The sequence below is a fragment of the Borostomias antarcticus genome (assembly GCF_949987555.1).
Source record: "Borostomias antarcticus genome assembly, chromosome: 2".
Taxonomy (NCBI): Eukaryota; Metazoa; Chordata; class Actinopteri; order Stomiiformes; family Stomiidae; genus Borostomias; species Borostomias antarcticus.
Genome location: NC_140235.1, coordinates 23731428 through 23749807, shown reverse-complemented (window position 1 = coordinate 23749807; position 18380 = coordinate 23731428). Strand labels below are relative to the sequence as shown.

General features: G+C 46.5%; 2 protein-coding genes and 1 long non-coding RNA gene across 3 annotated transcripts; all 3 read right to left on the bottom strand.

The window, feature by feature from the left end:
- Positions 1–5909: 5909 nt before the first annotated feature.
- On the bottom strand, positions 5910–6554 carry LOC311321214. Its single transcript, XR_014630875.1, has 3 exons — positions 6447–6554; positions 6196–6254; positions 5910–6032 (listed from the first exon to the last, which is right to left on the bottom strand). It is a non-coding gene; the product is annotated as an uncharacterized lncRNA (long non-coding RNA).
- A 1783-nt stretch (positions 6555–8337) lies between these two features.
- LOC311321852 (coagulation factor XIII A chain-like) lies at positions 8338–13808 on the bottom strand (the record flags this gene model as incomplete). Its single annotated transcript, XM_084453867.1, has 11 exons — positions 8338–9039; positions 9355–9494; positions 9713–9873; positions 10309–10396; positions 10547–10603; positions 11091–11249; positions 11405–11493; positions 11960–12063; positions 12288–12426; positions 12579–12756; positions 13737–13808. 11 exons carry the CDS (start codon positions 13806–13808, stop codon positions 8892–8894), a joined length of 1335 nt encoding a protein of 444 aa, XP_084309993.1. The 3' UTR covers positions 8338–8891.
- A 1054-nt stretch (positions 13809–14862) lies between these two features.
- Positions 14863–17484, bottom strand: LOC311321841 (coagulation factor XIII A chain-like; the record flags this gene model as incomplete). Its single annotated transcript, XM_084453856.1, has 3 exons — positions 14863–15140; positions 16311–16490; positions 17337–17484. 3 exons carry the CDS (start codon positions 17482–17484, stop codon positions 14863–14865), a joined length of 606 nt encoding a protein of 201 aa, XP_084309982.1.
- Between the last annotated feature and the right edge of the window lie 896 nt (positions 17485–18380).

Genomic DNA, 18380 nt, shown 5'->3' with positions numbered 1-18380 from the left:
CAAGGAAGGGGGTAAACTAGGCCTGCATGGCGTGCACTAGGCTATCTTCACGCGTTCGGGGTCGAAATTATAATCACAAAGTCTCGTTAAAATAGCCTACTTCATTAATAATAGAGTAGGCCTAGCCTATAAAATAGCATACAGTAGGCTAGGCCTATAAAACAACAAATTTATAATAGAACTAGAAGATTAGATTGAAGGAGACGATATAGGGAAGTGTGCATTTTAATTAGGCTATGCCCCAAGCGTTCGCAGTCGCGCGCACACACACGCGCGCGCATAGGATACCTTGCCCCTGCGCAGTATCCAAACTAGGCCTACAGAAAAAAGTTTGAGCCATGGGTTTGAGCGTGATGTTATTTATTGTACGTAACCATGGCATCGGTCCCGTTGCCAAGGAACAAACCATCTCGCCACTTCGACAGCAACAAAAGGGTGGATTCATCCATCGTGCGCGAGGAGGAGGAGGCGACAGGCATGCAGCATCTCCAACTCGCTTTCAGGAAAACTAGTTTGAGACCGATCTCGCATTTACGCAGGAATGTGTGCATTAAAGTTCACAACAAACCATATAACTTTGAGCCACCTCTACTTTATTATTGCCTCGATGTTGTGTAGTATGCTATTTGAGCAGTGTGTGTGTGTGTGTGTGTGTGTGTGTGTGTGTGTGTGTGCTTGCGCGCGTGCGTGCGTGCGTGTGGATGGAACGGTCACATGAGTTGAACACCTGTTGGTGGTGTGGGGGATGACAAGCACATGCTGCTCTCTTGCTCAATTGGCTGAGAGAGGAGACGGCCTGCTGCTGCCTGCTATTCTCCTCCCTCTTTTACTCATCTGGTTAAAACGTCTCTCCTACTATCCTCTTCTTCGTCGAATGCCTACACAAATTGGTCAAACTTGATCTAACAATGCTGGGCTATTTAGTTGGGCTGCTGATGAGAGTAGAACAAAGTTGTTAGATTTTTCTCTCTCTCTCTCTTGCTCTCCCTCCCGCGAGCTCCAGCATGTGCTCGAGCGAGTCAACTCAAAGATAAGGACAGGGCAGGGGGGAGTGGTGAAAAACCGGTTTCCAATGGTGACGGATGATTTGTAGGTAACAGTTGTTTGCCTTGCCTTGCAGCCTGTCCTGTTCATAGGCTGCCTGCATGCACGCTGGGACTTTGTAGAACAACTCGTACAGGCTGTTCTTTCTTGCGAGCTGTTTTTATGAAGTCCAGACTAGAGTAGGAGTGGTACGGAGAGAAGATGCACAGCGAAAGACGACCAGTTGCAGCTCCTGGTGTTGTTTTAGTGCAGTAGAATGTCTGACATTCTTGGTAGCAACATTCCTCTGGTACCTTGCAGTCAGATGAAAGAACTGGAGTACAGTCTGAGAAACACGAGGGAGAAGATGCATGTCTCTCTCTTATTCTCTCTCGTATTCTTCTCTCTCTCCCCTTTGATTACAGTCTATTGAGAAAAACAAGGGAGAAGATTCATTTCACATTATTCTCTCTCTCTCTAGTCTCTCCATCTCTCTCTACCATGTTGCTCTAATTTAATGTTTTGGTAAAGACAGCATGATAGGGAGAATGTTGATACCTTCCCCCAGGGCCTGGGAAGCAGGAGTTCTTTACCAGGCGTCTCCCCTGGTGAGGTGAGAGAGCCTCTGTAACAAGGCTATCAATAGACTATAAACCCTAATCTCTGACATAGCTTAGACCTATTGTACCAGAGGAGCAGTGGCGACTGAAGAAGTGGTAGAACATACCCTGTCTATGGATACCCTGCTACGGACTACTTTACTTTCTACCTTACCCACTGACAGTCTACCCTGCTAAACTATCCTACTACAGTCTACCCTGCTAGACTATCCTACTGCAATACAGCCTACCCTGTTAGACTATCCTACTAGCCTACCCTCCTAGACTATCATAGTACAGCCAATCCTGCTAGACTACCCTACTAGCCTATCCTGTTAGACTATCCTAGCTCTCCTACCCTCCCTCCATACTGCAATACAACCTACCCTGTTAGACTATCCTACTAGCCTACCCTGTTAGACTATCCTACTAGCCTATCCTGTTAGACTATCCTACTAGCCTATCCTGTTAGACTATCCTACTAGCCTATCCTGTTAGACTATCCTAGCTCTCCTACCCTCCCTCCATACTGCAATACAACCTACCATGTTAGACTATCCTACTAGCCTACCCTCCTAGACTATCATACTACAGCCTACCCTCCTAGACTATCCTACTATAGCCTACCCTCCTAGACTATCATACTATAGTCTACCCAGCTAGACTCTTCTGCTGCTGAGGACAGTTGAAACCAGGGCACGAGAGGTGTTGCATAAGGCAGGCTGCATGGGTCTGAGTCTGCAAGTTTGAAGTATGGGCATGTGTGATGTTACTGTGTGTATGATGTTACTGTGTGTGTGTGTGTGTGTGTGTGTGTGTGTGTGTGTGTGTGTGTTTGTGTGTGAGAGGCAGAATCCAGAGAAATAAAGACAAAGATAGACAGACAGACGGGCAGACAGACAGACAGACAGACAGACAGACAGACAGACAGATAGATAGATAGATAGATAGATAGATAGATAGATAGATAGAAAGATAGATAGATAGATGACAGACTGACTGACAGTCAGACAGAAAGACAGATATGGAGTTTGATATACAGACAGACATATGGATAGATAGATAGATAGATAGATAGATAGATAGATAGATAGATAGATAGATAGATAGATAGACAGAGAGCTTGCTAGGCAGTAACATGAAGCGCCCTGTCAAGGGACCCAAATAGTTGGGAGGCCTGAAGTGCTTTTAAGCCCTGACCTGCCTGCCCGTCTGACTGACTGACTGACTGACTGACTGACTGACTGACTGACTGACTGACTAACCTGTCTGACTGACTGACTGACTGACTGACTGACTGACTGGCTGGCTGACTGACTGGCTGGCTGACTGACTGACTGACTGACTGACTGACTGACTGACTGACTGACTGACTGACTGACTGATTGAGTGACTCACCTGCCTGGCTGACTGACTGACTGACTGACTGACTGACTGACTGACTGGCTGACTGATTGACTGACTAAACGACCAACTGACTGGCTGGCTGGCTGACTGATCCTCAATACTTCTCTGACTGTCTGTCTGTCTGTCTTGCAGAGCCTGATTACCTGGCTGACTAGTTGGCTTATCAGTTGCCTGATTGGCTCTCTGCATGCCTGGACAATCAACTCTAACCAGACTGTCTGTCTGTCTGTCATTCTGTCCTGACTAAATGACTTTCTGTCCGTATGTATGTATGTATGTATGTATGTATGTATGTATGTATGTATGTATGTATGTATGTATGTATGTATGTATGTATGTATGTATGTATGTATGTATGTGTGTGTGTGTACGTGTGTGCGTGTGTGTGTGTGTGTCCATGTGTCCCTGGCCTAACTTCAGAAGGAGTTAATGATTGACCTGTTGCTGGATGAAGTCCTGCTGTTGTGTCAGTGTGTATAGTTGCTGTGTGTGTGTGTCTGTGTGTGTGTGTGTGTGTGTGATGAATCCCTAAGATGGCGGCCATGACTCCACACCTGTTGTTGAGGATGTTGACCGTTGCCACAACAATACCAGCAGCAGAGCAGGCTTGCGAAATGTTATACTTAATACAAAATAAGTATTCCAGTGACAGAACAATCAGATCAGAACACATTCTACATCTAACATCTTTTTTGGACCCCAGTAAAACTAGTGATCACTATGACATCTAATGGTGATCCTCTGTGTATAAGTAAATACACCAGAACTAGATAGATAGATAGATAGATAGATAGATAGATAGATAGATAGATAGATAGATAGATAGATAGATAGATAGATAGATAGATAGATAGATAGATAGAAAGATACAATATTTTTATAATACCCAATGGATTGAATTAATTCCCTTGTTGCAGTACATAAAAACACAATTAAAAAAACAAACAGTAAAAGATGTGAAGGCATACATGTATTTGACTGCCTTTTGGAGATGGAGATACAGACACCCCATACCCCACTGCCAGGGGGCTGTGTTCGACAGCTCATCAGTGGATCTTGACAGTTTTAATATGCTCATCCAGACCACCTAAAGAGAATAATGGAATGATTGTGGAAAAAAGAGGAGAGGAGAAGAGGGGAGCGGAGAGGAGAGGAGAGGAGGGGAGAGAAGAGGAGAGGAGGAGAGGGGAGGGGAGAGAGGAGAGGAGAGGAGGGGAGAGGAGAGGAGGGGAGAGGAGAGGAGAGGGGGGAGGAGGGGAGAGGAGAGGAAGGAGCCATTTTAGTAGTGACAGTTGTCTCCATCCATCAGTGTCAGGTGTCGACCACAGAACACCTCCAGCAGGTGAACAGCACAGCAACAGAGACGCCTCTGTAACCAGAGACATTAATGGATCCACACATTGTTATGGCAACAATAAAAATAAATATTAAATAATAAAATAAAAAGCAATGTCTCTCAGTCTGTCTGACAGACAGTCTTGTCCAGCAGATATGGTTTTGATACGGTTAAGCAAATAAATACTGTCAAATAAATGTGGCTGTGTTTGATTTGGCTCCCCCAAGAACATTGAAACCCGTATGCCAGTCCTCAGAGATTCAGACTGCTTATAGTATTTGATCTACGTACTTGACCGGGGTGTGTTGTCCAGTACATGGGAATTGGGTTAAGATTCCTCTAGCTGACTTTTTATCAGTATTCCATGTTCCTCATTGAAGCTGGGATTAGAGAAAACTGATCCCAAACCTGTTCTTAAACGGAATCTTAAAGCAGAGTTGGCCTAGCTGTGTGCACATCCAGCCTCTCTTTAGGCCAAGTGCAGGATAAAAAATATGAATCTAAGGGGGAAAGGATGTCCGCACACTGGATTATAGCTCCAAATACTTTATTCTATGAGCCGAGCAACGTTTTGACCACACAGGGTCTTCTTCAGGCAGTTTCTTTTTTTCCCCCTCCCTCTAGAGGCGGAGATAGAGAACTGCAGGTGTGTACTTCTGCTGGGTTATGTAACAGACTCGTACAGGGCATGTCGGACATGGGTCAATGTTGCCGCGGGGGCAAAGTTGTCATCATTGTGATCGTTGTGTTGTGAAACATCTTGCGTCCAAATGTACTTTGCATTTCATTCACAGGCTGATTACCACGGGTCTTAAAGACGCGGGCCAGAGGATGAATTTGACGTCACTCCACTACCCATGGACAAAAGTTTGATGAATGACCTTAAGCAGAAATAAAGCAACTTACATTGAGATAGTTCAGACACCACACAGACACGCACACACACAGACACGTGCACGCACGCACGCATGCACACGCACACACACACACGCACGCACACACACACACACATACACACACACACACACATACACACACACACACACACACCACCATAAGGACACATCAGAATTGACTCCTGTCCATCCTCCTGTCTCGACCTTCCACTTTTCTTCTGACATTCTCTCCTCTTCCTCCACTCTCTACCCTTAAAAAACATCTCCATTGATTGAATTCACCCACGTAAAATAAAACTATAGGCCTACCAGTACTGAAACCACTGTAACAGTATCGAAAGTGCAAACTTTAGGGGTAAATTCAAAGCACCTCAAATACATTCCAAGCATCAGAGCTACATTATGATTCAAGATCCAAGATTCAAGATCCGTTTACAAGATTCAACATCCGTTTTTTTTGCCATGCATACATGAAATATATACACATAAAATGAGACAGCAATCTGGAGTGCTACTCTATGGATATAAGTATATTAGTCACTGAGCAAAAAAGTAGTCCAAGCCAAGGCCGTCCAAAATCCATTTAAAATTCTTTATTTTAGTTGCCGGTTTAGAGAAAGTTAAAAACAGCCCTGTCAGCACTGTGTCCCCCCACTCTACCAGGTGTTTCCCTCTCCTCTGCTAGGAATGCTGGTTCACCAGGGCCATGTTGAAGCAGGCGATGTCATATCCATTCTGGCTCTTCAGAAGAGCGTGCCCATCCAGCTGCTCCTGGAGAAAATGCATGCGTTCAGAGTCAGCACTTCTACTGGGTCAAACACATATCTATGTATTTATGAGCCATGTCTGAACAGAGCCTTTCTACACATATTAGAAGGCAGTAAGCTCATTTCCTGTTGATAGTCACTGGGGGAGGAGGGACATGTAAGCTTACCACATGGGACAGTACAGTACATGCAGATTCCAGTTCACTTGTTTCTCAAAGTATCAACTCTGCAGAAAAACAAAAACAACTGAATATTTTACTCTATTAGAAACCCCACAGTATGCCTTTTATGAATCATTCATTACAGTCACACACGCGCACACACACACACACACACACACACACACACGCACGCACGCACACACACACACACACACACACACACACACACACACACACACAAACACACACACACACACCTCTCTTCCTGGAGCAGAATGAGAAGCGCGGGAAGTCGGGCAGGCAGAGCGGCTCGTCGTGGTGAACCAGGAAGTGCGCGTTCAGGTAGGCGTCAGCCGAGAGATAGAGCTGCTCCACCAACCAGCCCGGGAGAGGGGGAGGAGGCGGGAGGAGGGGACAGCCACGGAGCGTCGGCAGAAAGTGGCGAGGGATGGGGAGGGAGGGGGAGGAGGAGGAGGAGGAGGAGGAGGAGGAGGAGGAGGAGGAGGAGGAGGAGGAGGAGGAGGAGAGGAGAGGAGAGATGGAAAGAGAGTGAGGGAGAGAAAGGTTGAGGTGAAAACAGAAAATGATCACCACTGACAGCTCTGTCTCCCGCTACAACACAATAACAATTGTGTTTTGTTTGTTGAAAGTGATGAATGGACAATAACCTCTTATAATTTCCGTTTTGGTGTTTGTGGTGGCACAATGCTTATGTTTGTGTCAATAGGGGAGGTCAAGCTGGATAATGAAGAGGATGGTATCTGTGCTACAGTCTGAAATGTACCTGTTTTTATGACTTCCCATTGCCCTGTTGTATACCCTCTCTTGTTGCTGACTATTATTTTCTTCATCCTTTTGATGTATTTGTAAATGTATTGAATAAAGGTGTTTCGTTCTTGTCCGTGGGTTGAATGTGTGTATTGACAAGACGCTTTTTAAATATAGACCACAGGTCTCAAGAGCCTGTGACAGGACACAGGGAGCAGGGAGTGAAGTGGCTTGACTAGTGGAGCAGGAACTCATGCAACAGCAAGGACCCTCGCAGGTTTAGCTTCTGGTTCAGCCCAGGAGGACAGGGGTTTAAACTGAACCCCACATCCTGGATAGGGTCTGCAGAACACTTATATTATCAATATTATCATTGATGTGTGTGTCTTGTGTGCCTTGCCTACCATTACTTTTTACCTCCATTACTTTTCAAACACATTCCAGATATATAATGTGCACCACACATACACACACACACACACACACACACACACACACACACACACACACACACACACACACACACACACACACACACACACACACACACACACACACAGTTTCTGGGTTAAATATACTCACCACAGCCTTGGTAGAAGACTTTTGGTTTTGGTTCTGCAGACGGTGTGGACGGGCCATGGATCCCCTGGCCCAGCCCTCTCTGAATAGAATCACACAGAACACACAGAACCAACAACAGAACCTGACCAGAACCAAACATGGTTCTACCAATATACTGGTTAAAGTGCCTGGTTTACTGATTGACACAGGCTGACTGTCTGTCTGTCTGGCTGTCTGGCTGGCTGACTGACTGACTGACTGACTGACTGACTGACTGACTGACTGACTGACTGACTGACTGGTTGGCTGACTGGTTGGCTGTCTGTCTGGCTGTCTGTCTGGCTGACTGACTGACTGACTGGCTGACTGGCTGACTGGTTGGCTGACTGACTGACTGCTGACAAGCTCACAGACAGAAAAGCTGAATGTCTGGCAAACTAATCAAATGTCTGAAGTACAGAGAAGTACATGTTGCTTACCACATTCTATTTCCTCATCCTCATATGGCCATCTTCCTCTAGCGCTCACACAAACAAACACACACACACACACACACACACACACACACACACACACACACACACACACACTCTCTCTCTCTGGCACACACACTGGCACATTCAAACAAATGAACACACACTCTCTCACAAGTCTCTACTTTCCTCTAGTGGCTAAAAGCTGGCATGTCAACATTGCATAATGTTCTACAGTAGAGATGACAGGAACATGATAATACAGAATTGTTGCTTTTGTAAATGCTTTATTGGTAATTATTGGCAGTGCAAAGCTATTACAACATATAGATTAATAATGGCAGAAAGACAAGTGAAAGGATTAGTTTTGAGGCCAAAGCTTAGATTATGGCTATTTTTCAGGTTTTGAGATTACATATTTTTCAAGGCTGGATAATTGAAAGGCAAATGTTCTCTGTCCAATCAACTTTGCGTAAAAATGTATACCAAAGACTTCTAAATCTATTATGGACGGTATATAATGTTATAGTGGATTATTAGAGCCATATTGTTGTGTTGGATGTTGTGATTATTGTTCAAGGATATTGTTTGTAAGAACCTGAGTCTGTAGGCAGCCAGAGGTTGTGACACACAGGGCTGAAGGGTGAAAGGTCATGGCCATCACCCTGCCATGGTCAGTATCAACCGTTTCAAACGTTAAAACCTTTTAGTCTTTTGAATCTTCAAACCATAAATATGTAGATTTCCATTGCTGCCTCAGGGCTTTAGTTAAGTGCTCATGGGGAAACATTCTCTAACATGACATTATGTAATGATTAAAAAAAGGTTTTTGCCTGGCCTTAGTACATCAACAAAGACGATAGGAGTCAAGCGTTGTTTGGCAGTCAGCGTCGGTGTCCGCTACTCTTTGGGTTCGATGAAGACATGCGTTTCACCGGTCACCTCGCGGAGGGCGTCGCAGTCGAGGCCAGCGACAATGTGCCTCTCACCATACCTCTGGGGAGTGAAGGACTCCATCCAGGACACAGTTGCGTTGCTGGCGATTGTGCTGCACACACATAAACACACACACACACACACACACACACACACAACCATCACATACAGACAGACAGATGGCTGATACAGCCACTGTGGCTTTATGTATGTGTGTGTGTGTGTGTGTATGCGTAGTGTGTGTGTTTATGTGAGTGTTGCCATGTGTGTGTGTGTGCGTGTAGGTGTAGTCATGTATGAGTTTGAGTGTACGTGTGTACGTGTGTGTGTGTGTGTGTGTGTGTGTGTGTGTGTGTGTGTGTGTGTGTGTGTGTGTGTGTGTGTGTGTGTGCGTGCGTGCGTGCATGTGTGTGTGTCCTGTAGTCACCTGTACTGTTTGTTCTTGTCGGGAAACAGTCCAGGTCCAACCAGTTCCAACTCAACCTTCTCCAGGGCGAAGTTGAAAGGGTTGGTGAACTCCACAGTCACGTACATCTGTACATCAACCTTGTGGGTTCCCTCACTCACCTGGTAACACACAGTACCCCACCATCAGTGTGTGCACATGTGTGTGTGTGTGTGTGTGTGTGTGTGTGTGTGTGTGTGTGTGTGTCTGTGTGCCGATGTGTGTGTGTGTTTGTATGAGAGAGAGAGAGAGAGAGAGAGAGGTTGCGTGTGTGTGTGTGTGCGTGTGTGTGCGTGTGTGTGTGTGTGTGTGTGTGTGTGAGTGCGTGTGTGTGACTAACCATGAGTTTGAGCTCCGGTCCCTGCAGAGTGACTATCTTCATGGCGGTGACGTCCTGGTCGTCCTCCGAGGTGTTCCCACACAGGGTGAAGAGCAGGCTGCGCTCCGATTTGAGCACGGGCATGTACTGCTCAGCAGACACTCTCACCAGCACCTGCTCCGCTGGAGGAGGAAGAGGAGGGAGAGGAGGAGGAGGAAGACGAGGGAGAGGAGGAGGAGGAGGGAGAGGAGGGAGAGGAGGAGGAGGAGGGAGAGGAGGGAGAGGAGGGAGAGGAGGGAGAGGAGGAGGAGAGGAGGAGGGAGAGGAGGGAGAGGAGGAGGAGAGGAGGAGGGAGAGGAGGGAGAGGAGGAGGAGGAGGAGAGGAGGAGCGAAGGAGGGAGAGGAGGAGGGGAACAGGTGGAGAGAGGATGATGATGACGTTAGGAAGATGATGGTGAGAAAGGTCGAAGTTGAAGGTAGAGGCAATGTCATATACTGTACTTGCTCATAGCGTAAACTATCTCTTCTCTCTCTCTCTCTCTCTCTCTCTCTCTCTCTCTCTCACACACACACACGCACACACACGCACACCCAAATACACTGGGTCTCCCACTCACTGGAGTCCACGGTGACCGTAATGCTCTGATTCATGAACTCGGCCAAGGTTGCCCCAGTGTAGAAGACCACAGTACCGGTCAGGTGGACCTGCACACAAAACACCGATGAGAGGATGGACGAGACAGCACAGATGAAGGAACCGACGCAAAAAAAATAAATAATAAAAATAATAAACAAGAAAAAAAGGATAACAACACCGTACAAATGACTTCGGGGCTAGTCGGGTGTGCGTCCCACCTGGACCTCCTGCGTTTCGGCCCCCGCGTTGTGGAAGTCAAGGGCCAGGTTGAAGTCCTGGCCCAGACGCACCGGGTTTAACAGTGAGATGTACGCCGTCACGTCCAATACCAGCATTTCAGAGTGGTCCCTCTCACAGCCGAACTTCTCAGCCAGCTCCATCGTAGCCTCGTCCTCACTGCTGCCTGTGGTGTGTGTGTGTGTGTGTGTGTGTGTGTGTGTGTGTGTGTGTGTGTGTGTGTGTGTGGCAGAGGTGTGTGTGTGTGTGTGTGTGTGTGTGTGTGTGTGTGTGTGTGTGTGTGTGTGTGTGCAGAAGGGGGAGACATGGAATGGTGTTAAAGAGGAGTCAGTGCTTGGTCTGTATATTTTGCATTTATAATTGTATCCTGGTATTCATTTTATTGTGTGTTTTGTATGCAGGGCTCCCTTGCAAAAGAGCTATCTGTCTGACAGTGTGTGTGTGTGTGTGTGTGTGTGTGTGTGTGTGTGTGTGTGTGTGTGTGTGTGTGTGTGTGTGTGTGTGTGTGTGTATGGTGCCACATACTCTACCTTCTGGGTACTTGTAGGTATGTGTGATGTTGGAAGGGTAGCTGTTGTCCACACCCTTGGTCAGAATCAGCTTGCCCACGTGGGTCTTGTTCACATAGAAGGGCACCAGGGTGCCATACTTGTTACTTTTGTAGAACACTATGTCACTGTTCACCTTGAGGGGTAGTGATGGAGAGAGAGAGAGAGAGAGAGAGAGAGAGAGAGAGAGAGAGAAAGATAGGGGGGAAAGAGAGTCACTTTGACCAACGTGCTGTACTTGTCTGCATATTGTTTATGATCTACTGGCGGCGTGGGGTCGCGTTTGCTGACCTCGGCGAAGACGAAGGGGGCGTCGAAGGGGAAGCCGAGGTTACCATTCTTGATGGCCTTGACTGAGGTCGGCCCACAGCGGTAATGACCTGAGAATCACATACACGCGCGTGCACACACACACGCACACACACACGCACACACACACTGCTGTCTCATCTGCTCTCACTACTCAGGTGTGTCTGTCTGTCTGTCTGACTGACTGACTGTGTGTGTATGTATGTATGTATGTATGTATGTATGTATGTATGTATGTATGTATGTATGTACAGTATACAGTAGATGTATGTATGACTGTGTGTTAGTCTGTCTGACCATGTATATCTGTGTGTGTGTGTGTGTGTGTAAGTGTGTGTGTAAGTGTAAGTGTATGTGTATGCATGTGTGTGTGTGTGTGTGCAAGTGTATGTGTGCATGTGTGTGCATGTGTGTGTGTGTGTGTGTACATGTGTGTGTGCATGTGTGTGCATGTGTGTGTGTGTGCATGTGTGTCTGTACGTGTGTGTGTGTGCATGTGTGTGCATGTGTGTGTGTGTGTGTTTCTATGTGTACTACCATCGCTGGTCTCCTGAGGAGTGGAGTCCACCGCCTGCCAGCCCCCAAAGCCATCAGGCAGGTCCTGTCTGGTCATGAACATCTCGTTCCAGCAGTGGTAGTTCCTACAATAGAGAACAATAGAACAGAGCAGAGTAGAATAGAAATTAATTGAATTTGGAAATTCTCTCTCCGTGCTCATTTCATATCAGCCGATCCCGTGTGTGGGGGTCGTGACCCCTAGTTTGCGTAAGCGAATGCCTCAGAGTGCTCTCGGACAGATTGTTCCCCGTCCTTCCGCCTGTCGTCATAGGCGGCGGGTGGATGATTGACAGAGAGATGGACCAACCAGATGGAGTCCGTGGTGCGGCGGCGGTCGGGCCCTCCGCCCGGCAGGAAGATCAGGTCGGTCTTCAGGTTTCCGGTGTTGTCGTGGGCGGAGCAGAAATTGGTGATGACCCTGCAAGGGATCCCCAGACAGCGGATGACTGGGAGGAGGGGGGGGGGGGAAGAGGATAGAGGAGATCAGACCAGCTCCAAACACAGACTACAATCCTATGTGTGTGTGTGTGTGTGTGTGTGTGTGTGTGTGTGTGTGTGTGAGTGTGCGTGCGTGCGTGCGTGCGGAAGGTCCACTCACAGGCGTTGAAGACGCCAGCGTAGACCCAGCACTGCGCGTAGCAGATGGGCGTGCCGCCCGTGTGGGCGTACTTCAGGAGCATCTTGACGCTGCCCATCCACAGGGTGGGCGGGGTGCCCAGGTGGTACATGCCATCCCAGCGGCCCACCAGTATACCGTTATCATCCTGGGCGTTAACCTGGGGGGGGGGGGGGATTGTAAAACAGTATCGTATTGAAAAGTAGTGTAAAGTAAATGTAGCATTGCCGTAATTTGAAGTAGCAGAGTAGTTAAAGGGGAACGCTGCTGTCATAGCAAGTTTAGCTCAAATGTCGCTTTGTCCTCAATGAAACCGATCCGTACACACCAACATTTAACCGATCCGTGCTGTATTAAGCTAGCTCCTTTTTCCTCTGTGCGCGCACCTCCTTTATAATGTAGGTCTATGGGCCTCTGCTAAAAACTATGATAAACATGCATTTTCAAGGCAGGAAGCGCAGGGTATGATCTTACTGGTGTCATTATGCTGTCATGTGAAATATATCGCATTCTCAAACCGAATATTGAAACAAAAGCTCCATTTGAGTCAGAACTATTTCGCAGAACGCATTACACCATACCTTTCGCACTGTAAACTTCCGCCGCACGTTAGCTAGACGATTGTTTACATCCTCCTAGCCATGCCTAACACGTCAACACATGGGGATGGTGATTCATTTCACAAGACAACATTCTACTGAGACCGGTAAGGGGCTTCCTGGCACTTCCTGCCTTGAAAATGCATGTTTATCATAGTTTTTAGCAGAGGCCCATAGACCTCCATTATAAAGGGGGTGCATGCACAGAGGAAAAAGGAGCTACAGTAGCTTACTACTGCACTGATCGGTTAAATGTTGGTGTGTACGGATCGGTTTCAATGAGGACAAAGCGACATTTGAGCTAAACTTGCTATGACAGCGGCGTTCCCCTTTTAGTATTGTAAAAGTATCATAGTGTAAAGTATAGTTTAATATTTAGTAGTGCAAGATTGTAAATGACACATAATATTTAGTAGTAGAAAGTGGTAAAAGATTGTAAACAAGACGTAACGTTTAGTACTAGAAAGTAATAAAGGATTGTAAACAAACATGTTTAAAAGTAGAAAGTAGTAAAACATTGTAACCAGCAGTGTTGACTCACCATGGCGGAGGCCTTCCTGGCCACCTTGATGGCGTTGCCTCGGTTGTAGATGGGCATGTAAGACTTATCCATGATGAAGATACAGGAATCCAGAACCCCTTTTTCAAACTGCAACATGGGGAGATAAGGGTGTGTGTGTGTGTGTGTGTGTGTGTGTGTGTGTGTGTGTATATTTGGGAGTGTGTATGTGTGTGTGTATGTGTGTGTGTGTCTTTTTTCTCTCTTTCTCTCTATCTCTTTCTCTGTATATATATATATATATATATATATATATATATAATTTGAGAGTGTGTATGTGCATGTGTATGTGTGTGTCTTTCTCTCTCTTTCTCTCTATCTCTCTCTCTGTATGTATATATCTATATATTTGAGAGTGTGTATACCTGGCCGTAGATCCAGGGCCTGTGTGCCACAGAATCCACCTCTCCGTGGTAAATAACTCCATAGTCATTCAGCACGTACTCGTTCCTCTCTTGTTCACTGGGCAGGTACACTTCATCCTCTACAGAACACACACACACACACACACACACACAATTTAACATGTATATCCTTGTGGGGCCCCCTAAACCTAACTGTAGTCATAAAATGTAGACCTAACCCTAAACATAACCTTAACCCTAAACATAACCTTTGACCCCTAACCCTAACTATAACGATAATTGTAACCCAAGCCCTGTACCCTGACCTTTGACTCTAAAATGAACCCTAACCTATCAAAATGGCCCCACAAGGACAAATTTGTATTGTTTCACTAACAAGCACACACACACATACATACACACACACACACACACACACGGCTTTCATTCATTCAGTTTGTTGCTGTTGTTGTTTTGTTACAGTGCTGGAGGCTATAAGAAATTGATAAAAAAGAAAGGGACTTATTTTGCAAAGGGACTTCAGTCTAGGTTGGTTTCAGGGATACAATCAGATACACTGATCACATCTGGCCGATACATTACTCTGAAATTCCATGTGCACCAATAATAAGGTTCCTTATAAAAAAGATTCAATATAGAACCTTTTTCAGGTCTGTAAGGTCACATACGGAACCCCTTTGAGTTCATTAAGAACCATTTAGGCTTCCAAACAGAACCTTAGGGAGAAGCTTTCCTCAGAAGGTTCATGTCTTGTGAGAGCGTACACACTGACCGGGGCACCACGCGTTGAAGAGCAGATAGAAGTCCGTGTCAGGGTTGCGACTGGTCCTGACCATCCCTCTGTAGCTCATCACGGCCACGTAGGTCCGGAACAGCCCCACGATGGCATTCGCCCTCGGCGTGATGGTCAGCGTCACTATGGCCCCGTAGCGCTTCTCCACCACCCCCTTCCAGATGGAGCCCGGGCGAGTTGGGAACTGCACCGCCACCAGAGAGCCCTGCGTGGGCGTCGGGTTGGAGCCTGGAGGGGCGGAGGGAGTAGGTATGGAGGGGTTGGGGGGGTTAGTGAAGGAGGGGCGGAGGGAGTAGGTATGGAGGGGTTGGGGGGGTTAGTGAAGGAGGGATGGGACAGAGAAGCGGGGGGGGGTGGGTAGGGAGAGAGGGTTGTGGGCGTGAGGATGAAGAAAGGAACGCTTACTGGAGGCCGACTCTCAGGCTGTGAGAAGCACACACCACAGCAGTATTCCAGAAGTAGGTTTGATTGAATAGCTCTACTCCCAATGTTTAGTTGTCTCTGATATTAGGGTATATGATATGTTGTATGCAAAAGTTTGGTGGCCCCTGGCTTGATTATTCTGATCAGTTAACCCAGCAGCTCCAAAGAGGACATCATTCCGACTGAATCATACTCATATGATATCAGAGACAACATTGGGATATTATCTCATTAAACTAAGGCCCAGGATACCTACCTACCTTTGGGCTACACCTTTACACAGCATTTTTACTGTGCTAGGAATGAACTTCAGCAAATGTACTCTTTGACATAGCTTTCCCCAATGTTCCACAATTCCCTATCGAATATAGAGAACTGCCAGTACAAAATGCAGGGTGACACATCTAATATAGTTTGTAAGGAGGTGATATATGGTTCTAGTAGATTAGTAGGTAAATGATAGACTGCGCAGAAAATCCAGCAGATATACATTGAAATGTAACGGATTATCCCGTTGGCCCGTAATGCTAGTTTCATTCTTACTCCTGGGTATCTGCTGGGTTTGGAAGAATGGGGCAGGCCATGACGGACAGAAATCTGATTGGTTGTAATTCTGACCATTTTGTCCTCAAGTCTGGTTCAGCTCAAACTAACCTACGGAGCAAGTTCGCTGTGCAAGCTCTGTTGCCATGGTTTCTGAGCTGGCTGCACCTTGGGTTCGCTTTGTGGAACCCGTAAATTCTTTCTTCACACAAGCTCAAGATTGACCTAGTGGCTTATCTCCTTAACCGCGCTTCATGGAATACCCCTCTGGGACATATGCATGAGATAAGATAACAACTTAAATTTATCCCCGAAGAGAAATTATTTTGTTGCAGCCAAAAGATACAAAAATACACAAAGAACACGCAGCAAAGTTTTTTTTATGCCTTTTGTCAAGTTATCCAAGTTAAAGACGCATGCGGAGCAGCTCACCAATGAGGAACTCGACCTGGAACTCGTCGACGTCGAGGTTCAGAGGTCGGTTGAAGGTCACGCGAACACAGAACTCCTGACCCCGGCGCACTACGAGACGGGGGTTCTCATAGTCCAAGGTGTGGTGCAGATATTTGTTTTTGCTGATACACATGTCCACACTGACCACGGAGAGGGTGTCTGAGAACACATACATACACACACACACACACCGGAGTGTGAGGTCACCTGTCTTGTGAGTGAGGTGTTCTAAACCTATCCCTTTAGTGTGTGTGTGTGTGCGTGTGCATGTGTGTGCAAGTGTCTGTGTGCGAGTGCGTGTGTGTGTATGCCCATTGCAGATCTCAAACCCCTGCCCTCAGCACAAACACTCAGGGCTCATCTCCCAGAAGGCCGCAGTGAGAGCTGATGTTACTGTACATGCAGGTCAGACAGCCAATCAGGTTGAGTCAGTGAGAGGTGGCATGGCTGGACTGTGCGCTTCCCGAGCAGACAGCCTCCAGACCTCATCTGTGTTTATGGAAGTGGAGGGAGAGAGAGGGTGTGGGGGTGAAGGGTGGGGACTGGGGGATGACAGGAAGTGGAGGGAGAGAGAGGGTGTGGGGGTGAAGGGTGGGGGCTGGGGGATGACAGGAGGGGGGACAGGAAATGAAGAGTTCTGCCACGGAGCAGCTTTTTACAGAACACCACTGATCTTGAGCCAGCCTGGGAGAGGGACACAGTTACCTGGTGGTTCTTTCTGTCGGTCTGTCTCCCTCTCTCTCCCTCTCTCTCTCTCTCTCTCTTTCTCTTGCCTTTCTTTCTTTTTCTTTCTCTCTTTCTTTCCTTTTCTATCGATTTTCTCTGTCTTTCTTTCTTTCTCTTTGTCAGTCTTCATCTCTCTCTTTCTCCATCTCTCTTCTTCTCTAGCCAGTAATTTGGTTTTAATGTGAGGTTAATTTCTCACTAAAAAGCATCTAGAGTCTCTCCCTCACACACACACACACACACACACACACACACACACACACACACAGACAGTCCTACCGTGTGGGGGGGGGTCGTGGGGTTGGGGAGCTTCAGCCCTCCCTTCTGCATGGGAGATGGGTTCGAACAGAGGCAGGTCCTGCTCCTGGTCAATAAAGTTGATGCATGGGGTGGGTATGTTTTTGCGGCCCCTGTACATAATGTCCATTGTGAGGTCGGGTCGAAGGTCAAAGAGTGTTCTGTAGAAAGATGGGGGAGGAGGGGAGAAGGAGGGAGAGCTTGTGAGTAAAAGAATGAGGGTGGGGTGCCTGGTGGAGACAATCACCTGGTGTGCATAAGACAGTGGGAGAGACACAATTCAATTCACAATGTACTTTGCTTAAAAATCAAATCACAGTTCCATTCCCTCAATTTTTTTTTATTTAATGCAAATTATCCAATTGTACATTGTTCCATGCATGTTCAGCATTAGTACCACAGTGTGAGATTAACAATCTCCAGTGAAATGTGTTTTTTCTTGCGGTGTTCAGAGGTTTGAGGTTATTGTTGAGGCAAAGTCTCTTGATACCATTTATCTGACCACAAAGATGTGAACTATCCTGTTGTTTATAATGCCTAGCAATTAACCACACTGCCCTTTAAATCCCCATCTCAGTTAGCAACATTATCATACTACTTCCACACAGCCAAGCAATGGGCTTATGTCATCTCCACAGACAATAGATGTTTGCTGATGTGATTAACTACAACAACAACAACAACAACAGAAAAACTACAATACCCACCAAGTATTTTGGACTAACTCTCCCCACAGGAACAGGCTGTATGCAACAATATGACACCATGTAATGGAATGCCCTACTTAGACCACTTGATGAAAACAGCCTAGTGTGATGTCATCATGTCACCAGGGGATTACATAGTTCTCATACAGGTTTCCCTGTATAATGTGTATATACAGTAGGCCTATATCCACATATCCACACATAGAAAAGAGATAAACAGATAATGATGTTAAAACAATCCCCACAATTCTGATGATATGCATGAGTGGTTAAGGTTAGAAAATCTATAATAATCTATAAACACAGTAAAAAATCTCTC